Source organism: Sceloporus occidentalis, unplaced genomic scaffold (genome assembly GCF_023333645.1).
Source record: "Sceloporus occidentalis isolate IW3139 unplaced genomic scaffold, rSceOcc1.0.p SCAF_3, whole genome shotgun sequence".
In the NCBI taxonomy this organism is placed as follows: Eukaryota; Metazoa; Chordata; class Lepidosauria; order Squamata; family Phrynosomatidae; genus Sceloporus; species Sceloporus occidentalis.
Window position 1 is genome coordinate 24760386 of NW_028316983.1, and position 22942 is coordinate 24783327.

The 22942-nt window shown below is 40.2% G+C and overlaps 1 protein-coding gene across 4 annotated transcripts in view; it reads left to right on the forward strand.

Annotated features, from left to right (window-relative positions):
- Positions 1-22942, forward strand: part of RIPOR3 (RIPOR family member 3) — a 148264-nt gene that overhangs the window by 92756 nt on the left and 32566 nt on the right. For all 4 annotated transcript variants that reach the window (XM_089513833.1, XM_089513836.1, XM_089513834.1 and 1 more), the window contains 8 exons: positions 1693-1771; positions 4403-4426; positions 5641-5694; positions 10094-10243; positions 10864-10927; positions 15744-15787; positions 16355-16480; positions 19371-19516. In XM_089513833.1, the coding sequence (XP_089369959.1) occupies positions 1693-1771; positions 4403-4426; positions 5641-5694; positions 10094-10243; positions 10864-10927; positions 15744-15787; positions 16355-16480; positions 19371-19516 (687 nt within the window). The remainder of the gene's footprint in view (positions 1-1692; positions 1772-4402; positions 4427-5640; positions 5695-10093; positions 10244-10863; positions 10928-15743; positions 15788-16354; positions 16481-19370; positions 19517-22942) is intronic.

Consider the following 22942-nt stretch of genomic DNA (forward strand, 5'->3'; position numbering starts at 1 on the left):
AGGAACAATGTGTCTCAGGTGGATGGGTGGGACTGTCTTTACAATGGTGGTGGTGGGGAATCCCCCCCCCCCCCCAAAGTAAGTAAGTTGGAAGAGATACAGGCTGCTTAACATAAACACACTGACCTATTTAGGTTCTGCATCTTGTAAAGCAGCACCAATGGCATCATTTGTAAATGCAAGAAGAGAAAATTGAGTTATTTGTGTCTGGTCTGAATTAACTCACAAAGTTAAAGGAATGTGAGCTTAGGAGGTTTGCTCTTTGGGGCTAACATGGAGTCTGTATCTGCAACTATTACTTGTAATCTTTTTTGGGGTGGGAGCACCAGACATAGTAAGTGCTAAGGGGCCTAAGCCTTACTTGGTAGGTTCTATTGTAAAGAAATCCTTTCCCCCACTCTATTCTCATTCATATCTTTCTTTTCAGAATCTAAAGTTATTGGGCTGGGCTGAAAAACTGTTTTGTTCAGCAGTAACAAATTGATAGTAATCTTTTCCAGCTTCTGTTGACATCTAAAAATATGGAGGAAAAAGTAAGCAGATTGGCTCAAAATGCATAGTTGTTACCAGCAGCTGAATATGGTCTGTGTGCAGATACATGTTGTTGTTCTTGGCTGCTACAAGCAAGCAGTGGCCGGAAAAAGCCCTCAGCTACAGCTGCACAAAGGACTAGCAACCTGCATAGACTACATATATGGAATGGGCAATATCTGGCTTGACAACCATACATGTGAAAGGGATCTAGAAATCTTAATAGACCGCATACTATAGTGTCTAAAATAATAGTACCACTCTATTCTGCTTTGGTTAGACCTCAGCTGGAATACTGTGCTCAGTTCCTCATTGATGCTTGAAGGTATAGACCAGGCCTAAAGAGATATGACGTTTGGGGAATGGAATATACAGGATAGGGAGGGACATGGGAAGGGTTAAGTTTCTTCACATTCCTTCTATCTTGACAAGCATGGGATTGGGAACTGTGTTTGTTTTAAATAAAACAAATGAATACATAATCCCACCCTCAGAGATGGGGCTACGCAGTGTACCACATTCCAAACCAATGTAGTGGAAATGTCTTATTCCTCCTCCATTACAAACACTCTTAACTAGAAAATAGGTTTAATGTAAGTGTGTTTAGGTCTGTTGTCTTATTGTCTTGTTTTCTATAATTCCCAAATGGAAGCTAAGAGGACCCATGCTAGACCAGGCCCAAGTCCTGTCTAGCTGAGTATTTTGTTTGCACTTTACTTAAACAGTTACCTGTGAGAAGATCACAATGAGTGCAACCACACCCACAGAAATGAGGGAAAGTTACTTTTTTTGCCCTCATTCTCCCAGAATTCCCAGCCAGCCAAGTCACTGGCTATACTGGTAGAGATTTCTGGGAGTTAATAGTCCCCAAAAGTAACCTGTTAAAGCTCTAAACATCACCCTCCTGCTTATGTTCCCCAGCTATTAATATACCAGGGAATACTCACTCTAGTACTAGAGGAAATATGTATCTAGATCATGACTAATAAACACTGATAACATCTTTTATTTTGTGGCTTTGTTCGTTGACATTTAAGTACACTTCCTTGATAGTATTACAGTTTAAATGAGTGAGACTCCTAATTTAGACATGTCTATGGCACTAGAAATCTGTTCTTCAAGTGTAGCATAAAACACATCATATTTATTACTTTCTTTTAGTGAATATCTCGAAATACATCAGACAGAACTGGATTATCTGTCAGAATGCCACAAGGATACAAGAAGGAACTCCAGGCTGGTAAGAGGTTTTACCCTTTTGTTTCAAGTGCTTCTAAAAAAGGCTCTTACTTTATAACCACCATGCCTGGTCTTCAGAATTTTATAGAGCCTCCATTTGTCCTCCATTTGTCCTATTCCCCACCACCACTCCCTTCTCCTTTTGTGTCGTGTCTTTTAGATTGTAAGCCTAAGGGCAGGGAACCGTCTGACTAAAAAATTTATGTACAGCGCTGTGTAAACTTACAGCGCTTTATAAATAAAGGTTAATAATAATAATAATAATTTGTGTATTCTTTTGTGTTCTCCTACCACTTCTTCCATAGCTTTTTTGTTGTTGGCACTGTAATAAAATTTACAAAGAAGGAACAGATACAAGATGCTTTTTATCTAGTAGCAGCAAGAGCCATTTATCCAGAATGACTCCTAATTGGGTATTCACTGCAAATGAAGGATTTAATTCAAAGTTAACTATTCTAAAAGACACAGGGCATTCAGTAGAGAAGCTTCTATGGTGAAATTGGTGGTACTTCCATGTTCATTTTGGACTAAGCACACTTTGGGCTACCTTGGCCTCAGTATTTTCAAGCTGTTTATCTCCTTGTGTCACAATTCACAGTTTGAATGTTAGCGAGAGGCAAACCTTAACTTTAAATACTCTTCACCAGGATTTACAGACCAATGTCACAAATAACCATGGTTAGTGCTGATACAACTTCAAGGAAGCAGTGGGTGTTAATGGTGTAAAATCTCAACACTAGGGGTCAAACATTAGACTTGGGTGTCAGAAGGATGTTCAGAGCCCTGAGTTAAACTTCCTTAAAAAATCTCCTTTAGGAAGCAGTGGGTGTTAGCTTTCTGTTAGTTTCAACTGGGTGCATTCTGAGATTTTGCACCATAGATGTTTCTTATGTGAAAATAAGTGTTTGGTGTGTTTGAAAATAAGTGTTTAGTGTATTACTAAATAAATAATGATGCAAAATCTCAACACTATGGATAAACTGTAAGAAGAGTGCTCAGTGACCTGAGTTGAGTTTCCTTTAAAAATCCCCTTTATACATAAATGGGAACATAACTAACTGAACTAACTGAACATAACTAACATAACTGAGTGTGTTACTCAGCTTCATAGATGCTCTGATTTTAAAGAAAGTGTCTTTGCTCATCATTGGATTGAGAACACAGCCTGCAAGTGTGATTTAGAAAAAAAAATCCTGTACAGTGGGGTAGGCATATATAGAAGGCTAGGAGACCACGTGCTGATCCAAGGAAAACTTGGAGGGCTGCAAACCCTCATTGCACCTCCACATAAATGCATATATATAAATTGCCCCAATTAACCTTGTTTTAGGCCCGTAGAGCCACTTTAACAGAAAGTGAGTAGAAGTTGCTTCCTGTTTATTTTTAAAAGGCAGCTCTTGGGCATAAAATGGCATGGACCCTCCTCTCCTTTCATCACTGCTAATTGCATTGAGTGCAAATTACCTTTGCATTTTGAAGTGTAGCTGCAGCAATTGTAATAAGCTGAGGACAAAGGAAGAAAGTTGGAGGAGGAAGAGAGAGAAATTGGGACATTTTAAAGCATCTGAAAAAACTGGACAATGGAGGATTAACGGAAACTACCATATATACTCGACTATAAGTCGACCTCATGTAGAAGTCAAGGGCAAGTTTTAGGACCAAAATTATGGATTTTGCTATGACCTGTGAATAAGTCGAGGATTAAAATTTAGGGGCATATAGCAAAGGATCTAGAGGATGATGCAAAGCAAAACTATCTCAAAGAATTTACAAAATTCCAGCAGACATAACTCTTTGTGCTTATTCTTAAGGCGGAATGGATGAGAGAGTAGGAGGAGCCAGTGCTTCACATATGATACTCTTGCTTTTCATCAGGAGGTGGTTCCTTCTTTTAAATAAGAGTTAAGATACAGTACTTACATTGACTCGTGGATAAGTCGAGTCAGGTTTTTGGGGTCAATTTTTTGACCTAAATTTCTAGACTTATACATGAGTATATACAGTACCGCTGCCAAATTAAAACACCTGGAGGCTATGAAGTCCTAGGATCCCTTTGTAGCCCAAGTGTTCCTCTCTTTTCCTGTAAAGGAACCTTTGAACTTTGTCAGGTTGCAGAGATGAAGTTCTCTGTAAAGACCTTTCAAACCACAATAGTGAACTTGGACTGGATGTTGCATAGGCCTGTAGTTTTTCTGTGGTAAGGTAGTGGAGGTGTTCATGCAAACTCATCATATAGTGATAAAAACACAGAAGCTCTGTTATAGCTGAGATGCTGAGGCCATGGGGATTCATGGATGGATTTTGTCCTTTCCCAACCTCAGAGAATCCCCCAAACCAGTAAGATCATGCTAGCTGGGGGATACTGAGATTTGTAGTTGCAAAAGTAATTTCCCAAGCTCTGTCCCACCCTACTTTCTAGTATTAGACTTGATATTTATATGGCAACAACGGATCATGTATAAGCCAAATTGTGTGAAGTATTACTGTATACCAAACAGTAGTGCTTTGGATTATTATTCTATTAACATAAAAGCAACATATTGAAACAATATAAATCCTTTCATAAAAATGTCTTTCAGCAATTGGTATAAGCTTCTAATGGATATACTAATTTTGCATGTTCTTCTTTCAGGCTTTCTATTATGATTTGGATAAGGTAAGAAATTTTCCTGGCGGTGACTACAAGCAGCACACAAACAACTGTAATATATTTAAAGATACAGACCAGTCTTTCTACTTTCCCCTGACTCCACTCCATTAACTGTACTACAGCTTGGAAAAATTAATTGATGAATTACAGCTCCCAGGAACCCCCAGTCAGCAAGACCTTGACTGCGGATTTTGAGAGTTGTAGGACAAGAATCTTTAGCATTAAGAGCAATGGCTAGTGCTAAGCCTGGTTGCATTCAAAGACAGCTAATACCCACAGGCTGGGTATCATTATGAGATCATAGAACTGGAAGGAGTCACATGGGTCAATTTGTCTAAGCCCCTACCATGCATCAATACACAACTAAAGTACTTCTGGGAGACCAAGCAGTCGTGAGAGGCAGATTCAAGGGCTCAAGAAAGACCGATCCATGTTTTGAACCCCAGTAGCCAATACAATGGAAAGCTGAAACAGGTTCATGGACATTAAGATCATGAGTGCCCAGCAATAGGGGGTTGGATACCTATGAACACACAAAAGCACTCTTTTGCACCCACTTTCTTCTAGTTCGACAAGAAATTCCATTGCACAGAATCAAGTATTTTTTATGATTCCATAATTTGTATGCATCTGTGCATGAGAGAGATTGATAAACATCCACGTAAAATAATAATAACAACACCACCACCAACAACAATAATAATAGTGAATGATGAGCAACCCAATGAAAAAGGGGAGATTGTGTTACCTCCAGGACATTGTTTCTGATGGCATTCCAACAGAGCCATTCCCTCCCCAGATCTCCCCTGTGTGCTATTTTGTAGCCAACAAATTAAATCTAGCTTGTTCTCTCAAGTGTTTGGTGACAAATGCTATTGATCTGTTTCTCATTTTTGCTTTCTCACACATTGACTTTTAAATTGTATAGTTTTAGCTCTTGAACTGAGTTGTTAGCTTCTAGGAAAGCCAACATGATTGAGCACTGGGAAGATTTTAAAAACAACTGTTACTTGTCACTTGGCATATGTTATTAGCAGTGACTATAATGTGGATTTATTGTAATTAATCATAGACATGTCAGCACATATAATAATGGGCTTCTTAAAACAATAATCATGCTTAGACAATATACAATGGCAACAAATTTTGTACTGTTAAACAATACAGTATCTAGAGCTATATCAATAACTTCTTGAACATCCTTTTCTCCCTCTTAAAAGCAAATCCGTTCTGTCGAAAGATATATCAGGAAACTGGAATTCCATATAAGCAAGGTAAGGATTTATGTTGTCTGCCTACAAGATTTATACTGTGGTATAAACAAATCCCAGCACAAAATATCTTTCACTCTTGTTTGTTTGAAGGGAAATGGCATTAGATGCTTTCTGAAAGCCACAATCACTTTCTTTGCAAAAGGAGGAGACTTTTTTCAGTGGCTCCATTCAGGGTGATTATTGAATGCAGCCCAAGTTTAGCTTGTAGAACCAGTTTTCATGCATTGCCAGCATATTTGGAAAGTGGGGGGGGGGGGGACCCTTTTGCAGTAAGAGAGAAGGTAAGGAAGAAGCCACGGTTAACTCTGTGACAGCTGAAGCGGACCACCTCACCCTCTCTTTCATAATGGAAGATTCCAGGAGTACAGGAGTAACTTTCTTAGGACTAATCCAATTCAAGAATCATAGAGTTGGGAGGGACCTCGAGCAATCTAGCTTAACTCCCTTCCAATGATGCAGGAATCTGCAACTGAAGCACATCTGAAAGGTGGTCATTCACACTATGTTTAAAAGTAAGAAGAGCCTATCATCATCCAAGGCAGTCTGCTTCACTGCTGAACAACTCTTATTATAAGGAAGCTCTTCCTAATGTTTAGATGGAATCTTTTTTTCCCTTGGAATTTGGTTTCCCTTTGGCTTGTGTCCTAGGAGTTTATCACATGAGGAGAAATTGAAAGTATAAAAGGTGATGAACCCACCATAATCGTGCCATTGCGCAAATGGTTTTCACACAACATCATGTTCAAAGCGCTATTATCCTGGGAATATCCCATGATAATTGTGCAATTGCGCTAATGGTTTTTACACAATGTCAAGATTAAACGTGTTTATACCGTGAATAACCAGGGAATAAACAGCAGCAAATCATTCACTGGATTTTCCCGTAAATTATTTTTTGTTGTTTATTGCCTGGTTATTGCCTGGTTATTCATGGGATAATGGCTCTTGTGTTAATCGCATTTTAATCACATTTTAATCTCAATTTCACAATTTTAACAGTTTAATCACTGTTTAAATTACCAATTTCCCCATGTGATAACCAGCTCTGTAGTATCTTCAGCAGAAAGCAAGCTTGTTTTCTGCTGCTCCAGAGAAGGTGATCCTCTTCCTATTACATCGAGCCCTGAATATATTGATAACATTGCTTTGACTCATCTTGCATAATTTAGTTACTTGAGTCAACGTCTCTCTGGATTTCAGTTATTTATTCTTGTTTTATATAAACGTTCTTCTGGCTGCATAGGCTGCTTTGGTGCTGGGGAAGTAATTTGAGTGACAGAAAAGCCCTATGCAACCATCCAAAGAACATTTTGTATCAAATTAACTGCCTCAATCCAGTGTCCTCCAAATATGTTGGACTATAACTTCCATCATGCCCAGCCACTATAGCCATTGATTTTGGGATGGTTTTTGCAAGTATAGGTTGGGGATATCCGGTATAAAGCATGCTATGGCAATGCATGCCAGCCATACTCTAGCCTTCTGATGTTGTGGGAAGGGGGATTTTAAGCACATCTTTGTACACACACTGATGAATATCCCCTATTATAGGCGGAACATAGATGAATGCAGCTAGAATCCTTGTTCTGACTGTCTTTTGCAACATGGGATGGTCTGGTCTGGCTAAAGCTAATGGAGACAGAGATGTTAAGGGTGAAGGAAAAGGAGTGTGTCTAAGAACATGAGCATATTTTAACTTAAACCTTTTACTGTGAGTAACTAAACATTGGGAGAGGCTCAGGATGGAGAAAAGTGTACAAAAGTTAGGAAAGCATGAAATCATGGTCTCTGTGAAGGACATGGCCATCTGGAGATCCCCAGAGGACCAGTTTAGGCTCCAGGGTCTGAGTCTCTACCATCCCATATTCTTCGTATTTCTGCACAGGACTGTTGCCTCTCTGAATATCTGTATTTGGCTTTCACATGTCATTACAGAGACTTGGCACCATTGTAATATGTTCAAACTTTCATGACATAATGTCAAGCCTTACTGTCATCACCCTAACCAAATTGGATCTGATGAAGGGGATTGTGCCTGACATCACCAGGACTGACCTATTCTGACGTTTCCTTAGAGCTAGAGCTCAGTGTACTAAACAGTGCTCTCTGACTTCTTCAGAAAGTCAAATATAGGATTTCTTTTAATTTCAGCACAACATGCTGGAGGGAGTGTAGCTTTTGTTGGCACAGGCATGGAACAAGCTTTCACTGAGGTTTTATGGTTTGCGTTGGTCTTTAAATAAGGGCAGACTGTTTCAAGGTTGTGTGTTACAATGGTCCAGTTGTTTCTTGTTGGCATAACCATTAATGTTACTCGTGTATGTGTATGTTGAATTTTACAGGGAGTGTTAGCATTCTGTGGCATTCAGTTTAAACCTCTTTACTCCTGCCACATCACTGAAATTTAGTTTTTGTTTGGAAGTGCCTGTACTGGATCTGGATATGCAACCCTGTGTCTTGGTAGAATTCAAATAGCTATGTAGAATCAGTATGTAGACTGTAGAATCAGTATGTAAAGAGATCTTGTAGCACCTTTGAGACGAACTGAAAGAAAGAAGTTGGCTGCATGAACTTTCATAGACTAAAGTCTACTTTTTAGATGCATATTTTGTCTTCAGTTGCGTTAGGCAGGTTACTCTCTCTTTCTCCAGCAAACAAAACTCCCAGGATTAGTGGGAAATTGAAAGCTGCTTCATGCAGTCTTTGGTTTTGTCTTGTGCCTCTATATGGAAAGATCCCTAGTTTTGTACCAGCTCCCTGTTACATGTGGAATGAACATGAAAATATTTCAAACACACACATGCACACACATGTACACAGTGGACCAGTCTATTGAAGAACTGTCCTAACTCATTGTTAGAGTACATGCAATGTGGCTACATTGCCTCAATATCTGGATCATCCTCTGCACTCAGATGAACTATGTGCAATTGGGCTAGAAACATTGGGGGCTTCTATATTAGTGGAGGCAACGAATCACCTCTTTAAGAAACCTCCAAGATGCTGAATCATTTTCCAGAAACAGGTTCAACATCTTTAACAGTGCTTTCAAAATTTGGAACATGGATTCACTGCATGGAATGGAAGCCATCATTTACTACTGGCTAGATGGACCAGTGATTTGTTTCTATATATAGTAGAGGAGGAGAACCTCTGACTCCTGGATCTTCCCTCTGAAGGGCTGGTTGAGACTTTTCCCCAAGCTATTTCTTCCACGCCTGTGTCATGCACACCCGTGTGAAGAGATTCTCCCACACCCTGGTTGGCTTCCCACTGGAAAAGACATCAAGCAGGTAGGGAGTCCCACTGTTCTCTCCACTTGCTCATCAGAGCCAATCATCCCATGCTTAATTTTTTAATGTATGTATCCTGGCTTTCTCCCAACATGGTACCCAAAGCAGCTTCCAAGAAATTAAACAGAGCACAACTGAAATCTTGTTATACATTTTAATTTTTTTATATAATTCTGTTAAAGTACAAAGCTAAAGAGGTTTAAAAACATTTAAACTATGATAGAAGTGCCAAAAGCATAGCACACTACATTAAAAGATCTTTAGAGCTAAAGCCCAGCCTAAATACAAAGGTATTTGCCTGTCAACAGAAAGAGAACAAAGAGCAAGCCAACTGAACATCCCATGGGAAAGAGTTCCCTAGCCTGTGAGCAGCAACTGAGAAGGCTCTCTTCTGTGTCCTTAACAAATGTGCTTGTGATGGTAGTGGGACCAAGAGAAAGCCCTCCCTTGAGAATCTGAAAATTCAGGCAGGTTCATATAGAGAGATACATCTTTCAGACACACTGTCTTGAACGCAAGCAGTGAACAGGGAATTCTCTCTGCGTGGTGCAATGGAGAGAAACTCTGTTATCTCCAATCAGTGGTAAGGTAGCTTTATTAGTTTGTATGGTGTGGTTTAGGCTGATGCACCCTGAATGTATCTTTGGTGGAGGGCTTGCAAGCCTGAGGCTCAGTCCCACAATCTGATTGAGCTGGTTATGCAGATACAAGTAAAGACATGTATTTCCACATCTGATATGTCTACTGTTGATAAAAGATTACTGTTTCCCACACCAATCATACTGTAACTGAAGAAGGTTCTCACTTGAATATGAGAGTTCAGTTCAAGAATGTCTTGTCATGTTCTCTTCTGTGCAGTTCATTTAAAGTTTTTTTCCCAAGTATGAATGGGATCCAGTCAAAATTAAGAACTTCCATTTCCAAGCTTTCACAAGCTTCATTCTTATGAGTAAAAAATCCAGAGTACTTTGGATTGTGCCTGCTGCAGGCTGACAAACTAAACAAAGTCCATTAATTTAAACATCTATTTAATTAAATTGTACAGCATTGAACATTATTGAAATCTATGAGATTTTTAATTGGAACATGCCCTCTTCTTTAAAAAGGTTGAAGAATTATATGAAGCTTACAGTATCCAGTGCAGACTACGAGATGGTGCTTCAAATATGAAACATGCCTTTTCCTTATCTCCTTCCACCAAAGCATCAAGGGAAAGCCTGGTAGAACTTTATAAGAATCTCCAGGAATGTACAGAGGTATAGTTGCTTTAGCTTCTGATTGTTCCAATAAGAAAAAATACCCCTTAAATTAATATTGGCATTGGCTGTTGTTAAATGTTGTCCTTGGGAACTACAGTGCGCTCGCGTCATACCCGGGTGCGATATATGCAACTTTCAGTATATGCTGAAAGCTGAGCCAGAAAATATCTTGGCATGCCCCAGAAGAAGTAATGGGGTGCACGCCTGCACTGCACCATGGGTACGAGCTCCATTATTTTTAATATACTTTGCAAAATAGTCCAGAATCCAATGGGAGAAGTCCACCAATCCAACTGCTTCTGTCTTTAAAACAGAGAGGTGGACGACCTTTCCTTGGCCCCCAGTGCAACTCTCTATTTTCCCTGAAAAACTGCTCACGTGTGTTAGAAAATATTCTGCAGCTAGTTATGACTAGGGACTCAGGAGGGGAGAGGAAGGTTTACTAGAAAAACAGAGTGGGATTCTTTGCATGCGTTCTTTACACTGTAAATATACCAATCATTGTCTTTTGAAGCAAACTAAACCAGTGACCAATATTTATGTTTCTATATAATAAAGCCAATTCATGCTGGTCAACTCAGTGTGTTCATTGCTACTACTCCTTATCTCTTTTTCAGGATATGTGTTTGATTGAGGGAACACTTGAAGTGCATTTGGGAGAATTCCACTTAAAGATGAAAGGTAAGAGGTAACTTTTCTAGAAAGTTATATTCCTAGTAATCACTAGGCCTGAAGGATAAATTTGGATTCAAGGACCTAATTACTGTTGCCGTAGATGTAGCTATGAATGGGAGATGTAGGTATTTCTCCCAAAGAAGAATTCTTCCCCTTCAACGAAATTCCCCTTCAAATCTCTAGATTTCTAACACAAATTTCTAGCTAAAAGTTGAGCATTTAAATATGCAGTTTTGGCATACAAAGAAAAGGGAAAAGCAAAGTGACCAAGATATCATTTGTAATCCTTTCTCATCATGAGTATTTTTTATATCCCTATTTTAAATTTGTCTAAGCCTAATGATTATTCTCTGAATTTCTCGCATTTTGTTTTTGTCTGATCACAGTGATAACTTCCTTCTTTTCTCTGGATCCATGTATATAGCATAGATATTTGCTAACAGGAATGACATTCTGTGTACTTGCTGATGTGAGGGCTGATCTAGAAACTCATGCCATATTCAAATGATTAGACTTTAAGGTTCCACAGGAAGCTTTGCTTTTCCCAGGGTGTTAGCCTGATTTAGGAAAGGATCAAGATTGGCTTAGTTAAGATGCAATCTCTTTTAGGAGAGAGTGCAGAGAACCATGCTAAATCTCTTGCGTATCTCTCTGAAAGTATTTCAGAGCCAGCATTCCAGTTATATAGCTGAAAAAAATTGCCAGTTACATTTAGTTATACATTATGAATATGTGTATATACACACACGCACGCACGCACACACACACACTAGGGATATCCAAGCTGTACGTAACTAAGAGAATGTTTCAGTTAGAGGAAGAGCTCAGCACTGATGTGACTTATTTTGGATGAAGGAAGGAACAAGGGAGGGGGAATTCTCTGTGTGACCACAGATCCCTGGGGGTTTCTAGGATCGTATGGCCTATCTGCCAAGCTACATTGATTACTGACGACCATACATTGAAATCTGTAGTTCAGCGGTGTGAAATAGAACAGAAGCAGGCAGGAATGCCCTGCTCTGCCTAAAGCTGTAACTGGTGTTACAATAGGAGACGTGTGTGTAAAGAGAATTTTTGACTTGAGCTGTATTTTCCATCAGTTTTTACTGATGTGAACACATCTTTTGTCCTAAATGGTGAAGACACAGAAACCAGTCCATGGGATTGGCATGCTTTCTACTCTCAAACTGTCTCCAGAGCTTTTATCCCTCCCCCCATTTTCCCCCTTCTGTATTCTCCCTCTGTCCTTGAAACTTGTGATTTCATAACATCATACTATTTTGAACTGAGAAGCAAACTATTTCAGTGGTTTCAGAAGTGAACCACTGTTACATAGAATCATAGAGTTGGAAGAGTCCACAAGGGCCATCCAGTCCAACCCCCTGCCATGCAGGAAATCTCAATCAAAGCATCCCCAACAGATGGCCATCCAGCCTCTGTTTAAAGAACTCCAAGGAATGAGACTCCATCATTCTCTGAGGGAGTGTGTTCCACTGTCGAACAGCCCTTACTGTCAGGAAGTTCCTCCTAATGTTGAGGTGGAATCTGTTTTCCTTTGGCTTGCATTCACTGTTCCAGGTCCTAGTCTCTGGAGCAGCAGAAAACAAGCTTGCTCTCTCCTCAATATGACATCCCTTCAAGTATTTAAACAGGGCTATCATATCACCTCTTAACCGTCTCTTCTCCAGGCTAAACATCCCCAGATCTGTAAGGCATTCCTCTTAGTGCATGGTTTCCAGACCCTTCACCATTTTAGTCACCCTCCTTTGGACATGCTGCAGTTTCTCAATGTCCTTTTTGAATTGTGGTGCCCAGAACTGGACACAATATTCCAGGTGGGGCCTGACCAAAGCAGAATAGAGTGGGACTATTACTTCCCTTTATCTAGACACTATACTTCTGTTGATGCAGCCTAAAATCGCATTGGCCTTTTTAGCTGCTGCATAGCACTGTTGACTCGTGTTCAACTTGTGGTCTACTTGGACACCAAGATCCCTTTTACACATAGGCCCCATTCTCACTAGCCCATTCCCTCTCGATAGAACTGGGCAGATCCGGTTGCCCCCATACCAAATCTCCCTGGGTAGAAGTTCTTACTACCCTTTACCTTGATCGATGTAATTTGCCCCTCTCAAGTTCACATTTGCAGTACCGCTTTAAAATGGAGCCTCCTTTGTTGTCAATCAAATTCACTTTTGCTTTCTTCAAAAGTGACATATCCTACAGCCATTGGCCAACTGAATGGGTGCTTTCCCCCCTCCTTTTAAAAAAAAAAAACTGGCGGCAGTGTTAGCATATTCTGTCAAGTTGTCAGATTTAAAAACCTTCATGTGTGTGTGTGTGTGTTGTGTGTATTTGGGTTATTACAGATTATGGCAACCCTAAAACGACCCCATCCTGAGGTTTTCTTGGCAAGATTCGTTCCAAGGAGATTTGCCCTGAGGCTGAGAGAGTGTGACTCCCCCAAAGTAATGGGTTTCCACAGCCTTCCCTCTGAGTGCCAGCCTCTTGCCTTGCCTTCGCTTCCAGCCCAGCATTTCCTCCTCTTTGGAACCTCTCCCCTTCCCTTCCCTTCCCTTCCCTTCCCTTCAAGCCCAATCCACCTCCGAAGCCCTTGCATTCCCCCTGGATGCCAGCCTCTTCCCTTCCCTTCGCTTCCAGCCTAATGCCACCTCCGAAGCCCTTGCCTTCTCACCCGGATGCCAGCCTCTTCCCTTTCCCTCGCTTCCAGCCCAATGCCACCTCTGAATCCCTTGCCTCCCCCTCCTGGATGCCAGCCTGTTCCCTTCCCTCCCAAAGCATGTGCATAATCTGTCATAATAATAATAATAATAATAATAATAATAATAATAATAATAATAGATGTCGCTTGCAGGGGAGGCCACCTCAGAATGCCATCTCTGCATCCTCTTTCTTTGCTTTCCCTCCAATTGCCACCCCAGAATGCCATCTCTCCTTACATACACATATGTAGCAAAAGCTTTCACACATTGTATCAATTTGCCAAATTTAAAAGGGGACACAAGCATTCGTATATTCTGTCACACACACACAAACACAAATAATTTTTAAAAAGTGTCGCTTGCAAAGCGATCGGTGCGAGAGGGGAGGCATGTTCTGCTTACTGCCCTCCCTCTGACCTAAATCCCTCCCCTGAACGTGACCCGATCATGACTGGGGCATGACTGGCAGCAGAGAATATTGGGTTTTCCTAAAAGAAACTGGAAATAATCCACTTTCGGAAAAACCGCTCTGAGGGGGATTTGCCCTGGATCGGGTGTGCAAGACCCTAATTCTGATCTGTTTAAACTGGTGCCAATGGGAACTTCCCACTTTTAATCCGGGTTACAATTCGGTACAAAAAGGTAGTCTGAATGGCCCGTAGTCTTGTTCTGCCAGGAGTTGCCCATCCTATATCTGTACACTTCATTTTTCCACCCTAAGTGTAGTACCGTACGTTTCTCCGTGTTGAAATTCATTTTGTTAGCTTTGGTTCAGCTTTCTAGTCTGTTCAGGTCATTTTGAATTTTGATCCTGTCCTCTGGTTTATTAGCTACTCCTCCTATTTGGTGTCCTCTGCAAATTTGATAAGTATCCCCCAATGCTGTTATCTAAGTCATTGATAAAGATGTTGAATAGCACCAGACTCAGGACAGAACCCTGTGGGACCCCACTGGTCACTTCTCTCCAGGATGAAAAGGAGCCATTATTGAGCACCCTTTGGGTTCAGCCAATCAACCAACTACAAATCCATGCAACAGTTACATTGTCTAGCCCACATTTCACTAGCTTGTTTGCAAGAATGTCATGGCGAACCTTGTCAAAGGCCTTACTGAAATCAAGATATACTATATCCACAGCATTCCCTTCATCTACCAAGCTGGTAATTTTATCAAAGAAAGAGATCAGGTTTGTCTGGCATGACTTGTTTCTCTGAAACCCATGTTGAGTTTTTGTGATTATGGAATTGCCTTCTAGATGTTCACATACTCTCTGTTTAATGATATGCTTTGTGCTATTGAGGCAGGTTTGAGAACCTTTAGCCCTTCAAATGTTTTAGACATAATCACCACAGTCCTTTACCACTGGCCATGCTTGGTCAGGCTCATGGGATTTATAGGCCTAAATGTTTGGCTGTACCTGTGCTTTAGAGGAAGGGTTGTGCTGTTATATTCCAGCTGTGGATGGAGTAGTGCTAAAAATTAAAGCTGCTGAAGACTACAAATTCAAGGCTAAACAGCATGTCTGAGAGAGAGTCATGTAACTTTTTGCCTGACTTTTAAAGCAATAAGAAGCTAATGGTGAAAATCAGGACAGAGACAAAGACATGCTCAAAAATTGTTCCCCCAGTTTGCTTGTTCCCTCTTGAGAAAGAAGAAGGATTTTTTAAGAGCAAAAGCCTGGCGTGTATGCATTCCTTACTTGCCCTTCTCCATCCAGTTACAGCATGCAGTGGTGACTTTCATTTGGGGAAAAATGGCATGGTAAAATTGATAAACTTCTGAGGTTTACCTGGCTGTATTTTGATGCAGGCTCAGTTTTCTTGCATGTTGTGTCAGATCTTGGGAAGTTCTTTTCTATAACAATGTAATCGATGTAGGTTTGTGCTCTAGAGCATTTCTTTACTGGAGAAAACTTATTTATACACAACGCTTGCCAGTGTCACTCATGCCAAATTATTTGCTTGTCCATAAATTTTCCTTGTGGCATTTACTTGAAGGGATGGTAACCAGAAGTATTCTGAGATCTTTAACAATTTATGTTGATGGTTTCTTTTTTCAGTCTATGGATGTTACAAATTCCTTATTTGTTTTATTTCTAGGTTTGGTGGGTTATGCACGCCTCTGCCCAGGGGACCAGTATGAGGTATAGTATTTTTTTTTTGTTTTTTATGTATATACTGCTATTCCAAAGATCATAGCGGTGAACAGCAAGTAAGCTAATTAGCAAGTAAGCTAATTTGCCCCCAACAGTCTGGGTACTCATTTTAGCGACCTCGGAAGGATGCAAGCCTGAGTCGAGCTTGGGCCCTTTTGCTGGTCTTGAACTCGCAACCTTGTGGTTTTGAGTGAATGGCTGCAGTACAGGCATTTAACCAATGCGCCACCAGGGCTCCATCCTATTTCAATAAGTGGTTTATATAGGGAGAAGGTGTATTACTTAGTGTTCCAGTGAGTAATCTCTCTGCCCAAAACAGCACAAAATATGATTGGGTATTTGTATTGTGTGGGTTAGTGGTTTGAGAATTGGCCTAGAATCCTTGCTTGGCTATGGAAACCCACTGGGCTAGTCACACTCTCTGAGCCTCAGAGAAAGGCAAGAGTAAACTCCCTCTGAACAAATTCTGCCAAGTCAGAAATGGCTTGAAGGCATAGAACAACAACAACAACAACGTTTGTATCCCCTTGTGTGTTTGTCTCACTACCTCCTTAGGTGTTTGTGCGGCTGGGGAAGCAGAAATGGAAACTGAGAGGCAAGATTCTGACAGATGATGGTCAAATGTGGGATGAAGAGGAAAAAGTTTTTATACCTAATCTGCATGAGAAGTTTGAAATTAAGGTAGTAACACATGTCAGTTGGAAAGTCTACTGTGTGTTTCTTCCTATAGGTTTTCAAACAAATTTCACAGCCCTGAGCATATTATATTGACATTTGACTCATAAAATCAAATTAATATTCATTTATTTGACCAGGTGTTGCTTCTTCTTTTTCTTTGTAATTTTTTCCCCTTCTTCTGTGAAACTTTTTGGTTTGCCTACCATGGTGCATGGAGTAATCCAGATTGCGGTATTTTGTGATTAAAAGTGCATAGAAAAGATAGAGGGTCTGAAAAACCCATGAGCAGTTTTTCATATTATGCTGTTAAGATATTGTTCTTCTTAAAGTGGCATTACTCCTAGTGCATGCTTTTCCTTAGCTCCATATGTTCAAAGATGTTGCTTATTTTGCAATTGGTTATGATTGCTGAGACATGCAGGTCTGTTGTTGGAAAGAAGAATATGTGAATAGTAGTGTTATCTCTAACATCCAGCTTGTCTTGAGGATCTCACTAATAATGTACCACTTGCCATATAAGTTTGGCAAATCATAATTTGTAACACTTCTCTGAGAACTTTATAGCAGAATGGTGTGTCTACAATCTTTAGGTGTCACCCAAAGTGAGTGTAGCCCTGGTGCCATCACTACTTAAGGCCAATTACATGACACTTTGGCTTGCTCTGTATCAAAATAACTAACACAGGAAGATATTATAAATCTAGTTTCAGAAAACTGGCAAAATCAGAGACAAATTAGCAAAACTAAATACTGCTGCTATGTTTCACCCCCCCTCCCCCATGTACATTAATGGGCACGCTGATGCAAATTGACGTGCAATGATTTTTCTCTTCATGTTAGGTTGTATGCCATTCAAACAAATAGAATACATGATTCGCCACAGCCAAATTATTCCAAAACAAATGCCTCACCTCTTCCAGGTTAGGTGATTGGTGGTTATTACTGATATGGAGAGTTTCCGAAGATGACAGTCTGTTTGGAACAAACTACATAAACTCTGTAAACAGACTATTGCAACACTCTTTACTTACTGGCAGTGTGTATATGTGTGCTGGGCTACACAAGGAGGAATTCCTGATCCCTTTCCAGCAGATTTTTAAGAAATATGTTTAAAATGTTCCTTTCTTCATTCCCTCCACCCCATGCTGAGAGGTTAATTGAGATGCACTGTACAAATATTGTGAGAAAACATGCAAGTTTCGCATTATGCCAGTGAAGATGAATCATCTCTTCCAGATTTAAAGAAGAGACAATAGAATTCGCCTTTGCATTCTTAGCTAATCTGAACCCCATATTAGACTGCTTTTAACCATCTTAGGGATCAGTTCAAACGTAAATTCTTGTGAAAGATCATAGCAGCAGGTGAATTCTTTATGTTGTACTGTCATAAACCTCCATTTGTAGCAGGTTGTACATTAAAACTGTAGGACACCTTTGAGCAATGTAAGTACATATGTGAAATAGCCCTAGGCCCACTGTTAATTGGGGATGTGTATTCCAAATGGAATAAGTCCCATGTGAAAAAACTCAATTGGCATATTCAAATGCTTGATGCATTCACACAAGACAATGATGTCATGAATTAACAGTGTGGCTGTGGTGGTGCACACTGCTTTTTGTCTCATCCTTCCAGTAGGAAAACCTAAATAAATCATAGAGTGGACATCTGCAGGTGGTTTATTCTATTATATGGCAATGTCCCACATCTAGTTTGAGTCTTTTGAACAAGCCAGAGAGAGAATCCAGGGTGTGATCCAATAGCATGCATTAACATTCTGCTCATTAGTGACAAGTTCCATTGGATCCCTGGCTTGCTGCGTCATGCAAATACACTCAGTGAGTAAATTCTAGATCCTTATGATCTGGTTTTCCTGCTTGCCTCTTAAATCCAGACCATCAAAAAGGTGTGACTAAGGTATTGCTATTTAATCCCTGTGGGCTGAGGTTGCTGACAAAACTGGACACTCAAAAATAAATCCACTTCAAAGGATTTTGGAGTGTTTGTTGGATTATATTTCTGACATCATTACTTTATGTTGCCTAAATGCAGGTGAACACAAAAGTTCATTATACCTAGTTGTAGTACTCCTCTCTATTATGGCTTTTATTTGTCAAGCTGTGTGTATGGCTAACACTGTCTTTCCCAAGCTGATTCCTTTGAGATATATTGTACTACAATCATACTATGCTAACATGACTAGGCTGTGCCAATGTAATTCTCTGGCCTATTCCCACTTGGCTAGGCCTAATTTGCATTCTCACCTGAGTCTATTTTATGATGATCACTTCTTATCTTTATGTACTATTTTCCTGCAAGAGGTTCTGCTATTGGTAGAGACCTGTTTCAAAACTATGATGCTCCCATTTAGGACCTTACCTAAAGAAACAGGTGGTCTTTTTGCCATGTCCATGATAGGGCTGCCTTAGGTTTGGCATAAATTGGAAACAACAAAAGTTGAAGTCACACAAAAACAACAAACGAGGGACTACTTTAATTTGAAGGGTGCTTTGTTCTATAGAGAACCATTAACTGATTTGTCACAGTGACAGTTTCATAATGACTTCCCTATAATCCTTAAACTCAATTTAACATTGTGCCCTAAGACGCCTTATGATTCTGAGGCCTATGCAAAGTGCTCATGTTATAAGGGTATTCTTTTCAGAAAATTAGAACACATTGCAGCATGTTAAAGCACAGTGTCTCAAAAGGTCTTGGTCTGAAAGACTGCAATAAAAGTACCTCAGGCTGAACTTCCTACAGACATCAGCACTATATTGTAGGAATCATTTTCATTAATTAATGTAGTATTTATTTTCTCTGTCAAATGACTAGTGAGATGATAGCTGCCATTGAAGGATATGTCTTAACTGATACTGATTTGAATTGTTCCAGGTCACAGAACTGCGGGGACTGAGTACCCTCTTGGTTGGGATGGTGACCTGTGACAGTATAGACTTCTTTACGACTAGGCCTCAAATCATTGTTGTGGATATAACTGAACTAGGTACCATCAAACTACAACTGGAAGTTCTCTGGAAGTAAGTATATTGATTTTCAGGGCAATTCAATCATGGTATGTATTGGAAATAATATTTGGACACAGGTGAAAAATGAGAAAAGTGCTTCTCAAGTTTTAGGAAACCCTTTACAGGAAAATCCTCCTGAAACCTTGGTCTGTTACAGACAGCCAAAATAAAGCTGCTTCGAGTCACAGTGGAGGTATGGTGTTTCAATGATGCATGCGTCCTAAGAGTCCAGAAGTCACACCAAAGCCACACTTCAGCCCTCCTGAAGTGCTGAACAAACTGAAGGACTACTCCTGAAACCCAGTCCAGACTCATGTGACATGACCATGCAGTGGTCAGGGAGAGATAGCTAAGCAAAGAGGATTGCTGTGGGCTAAATTTGGGTAGCTGCTGTGTAATGATGTAGACATCATCCAAGGTCTTCTAGGAGTCCCCTGAAAACCCCAGAGGAGGAGGAGGATGCTGTGCACCAGCCATTCGAACATAGCCACCAGTTAGCCTTGATCATTATGGCTATGTCAGGCAGAAAGTAAGAAAGGTGAGTCTTGGGGGATATTTTCCCTCCTCTGCAAGAGCATCTTAACTGATACACCAAAAGCAATTTTACTTAATTCATGTGGCAGTTTTTGCACAAACATTTTCAAAGGGTGTCTGTTTGTGCACATGCACAGCTGCCTTGGGCAGATTGGCGTGGCCATCTCAGGTGACAGTAAAGTGCTGAAAGAGAGACTTGTGTTTTACTTGCCCTTCTCTGTGGCCCTAGCCTGATGTCTGCTGATGTGGGGACCATGCTATCCCATAGTCAGTGTTGAAGAAGAAACTGTTGCTATTCACTTTGGCCTTTCTTTGCATAGAATGGGAGCTATCTTATTTTCTTAGCAGGAGAATACCTTAGGATGGCTGTATGTGTGTGTGTGAGAGAGACAGAAGTTTCTGAAACATTCTAACCTTGATCACTATAGTAAGGGGAATGGATATATACTGCTTTGGAAGTGTTCCCTCTCACATGTCTTTGCAATAGTGACTGGGGCCTCATGCTCTCTTTCACACTCCTCCTTAACCCCACCTCCCTACCTTATTCAGCATAGCTTTCAGGGATGTTTTTAAAAAATGCATTTTTATTTTTAATGCAGTTCCAGAGATATGCTAATACTTTTTTAAAAAACGTAAAAAGAAAGTAAAAGAAAGAAGAGTGGAGTAGGGAAAAACCTGCTTGGGAATAGCAAGGAGGAGAGGAGACAGTGGAAAGGAGGAGACACTGATACCATGTGACTGTCCAATAACAGAACTGTCACACAAAGAGCTTATCACACCTGAGCATTAATGGGGCAGCAGCGCATATGGGGGCTTATTGATGGGTCTTCCCATGAGTGACAAGATGTGCTCAAATGATGCTTGGAGGGAAAGGTGAGATTGAGACAGCATTGTGTGACATGTATTACTAAAGGGGCTATTTTCAAATTTAAATGGCAGTTTAAAAGCTGCGTGTGATAAAGTCCAGAGGGCCCATTCACATTACAGAATTATAGTGCTATGATTCCACTTTATCTGCCATGTTTTAACCTTAACATAATTCTGGGATTTGTAATTTGGGGAGGGGCATTTAGAATTCTTAGTAGAGAGCTCCAGTGCCTCACCAGACTACAAACCACAGGATTCCATAGGATCATAGAATCATAGTGTTGGAAGAGATCACAAGGTCCATCCAGTCTAACCCCTTGCCATGCAGAAATACACAATCAAAACACCCGAACAGATGACCATCCAGCCTCTGTTTAAAGACCTCTAAATCAGGAGACACCACCCCACTCCTAGGGAGTGTGTTCCACTGTTGAACAGCTCTTATTGTCAGGGAGTTCCTCCTAATGTTGAGGTGGAATCTCTGTTCTTGTAGCTTGCATGCATTGTTCCGGGTCCTTTTCTCTGGAGATGCAGATAACAAGCTTGCTCCATCTTCAATATGACGCCCCTTCAAATACTTAAACAGGGCTATCATATCACCTCTTAACTATCTCTTCTCCAGGCTAAACAGCCCCAGTTCCCTAAGTCTCTCCTCATAGGGCATGTTTTCCAGACCATGGGACCATAACAGTTAAAGTTGAATAATAGTGCCCCACTTGTGCAGTGGGAATATGCCAGGTTACTGAGGAAAATGAAAAGAACACAAATTACTATCTCTGTTGTGCCAGTGAATCTGTGTGGTGCTTGTTTCTAATTACATTGTCAGTACTCAATACCACAGCTTTCACTTCTTATCCACAGACCAAGTTAGTGGCAGCTGCCATCCCAAAATCCCTCAACTTAATACCTCCCCTGAAAGATTGGATGCTTGGTGGGAGAGTTGCCTTCCCTTCTTCCAGACATTTCTCTTTTAAAAATTCTGATCCTTGTGGTGAGTGATAATTCTACCAGTGGATCTGTCTGGTCTCTGTTAAAAAAAGAAAGAAAAAGAAAGCTCTAGGTGGAATCTGTGCTCAATTTTCTGGCCGTGTCTGTATAAAGAATGAAGAAAATGAACTCCAAAGAAGAAATAAAGCTGAAAACTGAAGTTTTTAAGACTACACAATAAACATTTGGCTGAGGCCAGAATCAAAGGGAAGGGAGGAACAGCACCTGAAACAAGATGTGTATATATTCATCATTCCCGTAGTGAATCTTAACACAATGGCTCCAAAACTGTTGTACACATCAATTTCATTATATTCCTACCCAATCATTTCAGTGTAATCACTTATCTTCCACTTCAACAATTCACCAAATGAGATTATGACTAGTTGCCTTGTTTTTAATGTTTTTAGATCATTTTTGTAAAAATTTGTGAGAAATGGTTGGCTATTAAAAAGAAAATGCATTGAGGGTGTTTGCAAAATATTTTCTGATCCCAAATGAGGGTTCCAGTGCATGTTGGGTTACACTTCTTATATTTCCTGGTCCTAGTGACATGCCCAACAACCACAACATGTCACCTCCAAATTCATGCATTCTCAGTTTACTGAGAAATTGGCATTTTTTATTCTAATACATTGCAGGGTTTGGAGCAAAAAGTATCATAGTGACAAAGACTGTTAGATTTGTTTAGACATCTTTCTTCTCCTGTTTGTTTCTTTGGGCAGAATACCCTAACCACCTCTGCATGACAAGAGAACGAAATTTGAGAAATTTTATTTTAAATTTGAGGAATTCTTTTAATGACTGCAGAGGTAACAATGATAACAAATACTTACTTTGTAGGTCTAGTTCTTTGTAGATTCTGCAACAAAATATGACTTTAGGGAACTAAAACATCCTGTCCTGGTGCCTGAGTTAAAAAAAAAATCTATGGGGAAAAAATAGGTCTTGAACTTGTTTTATGATCATTTAGTTTTGCATGTGGTTAAAATGTCTTTTAATCCTATATACTCTACCTGCAGAAGTTCCAACACACTCTGGAGGTGTTTT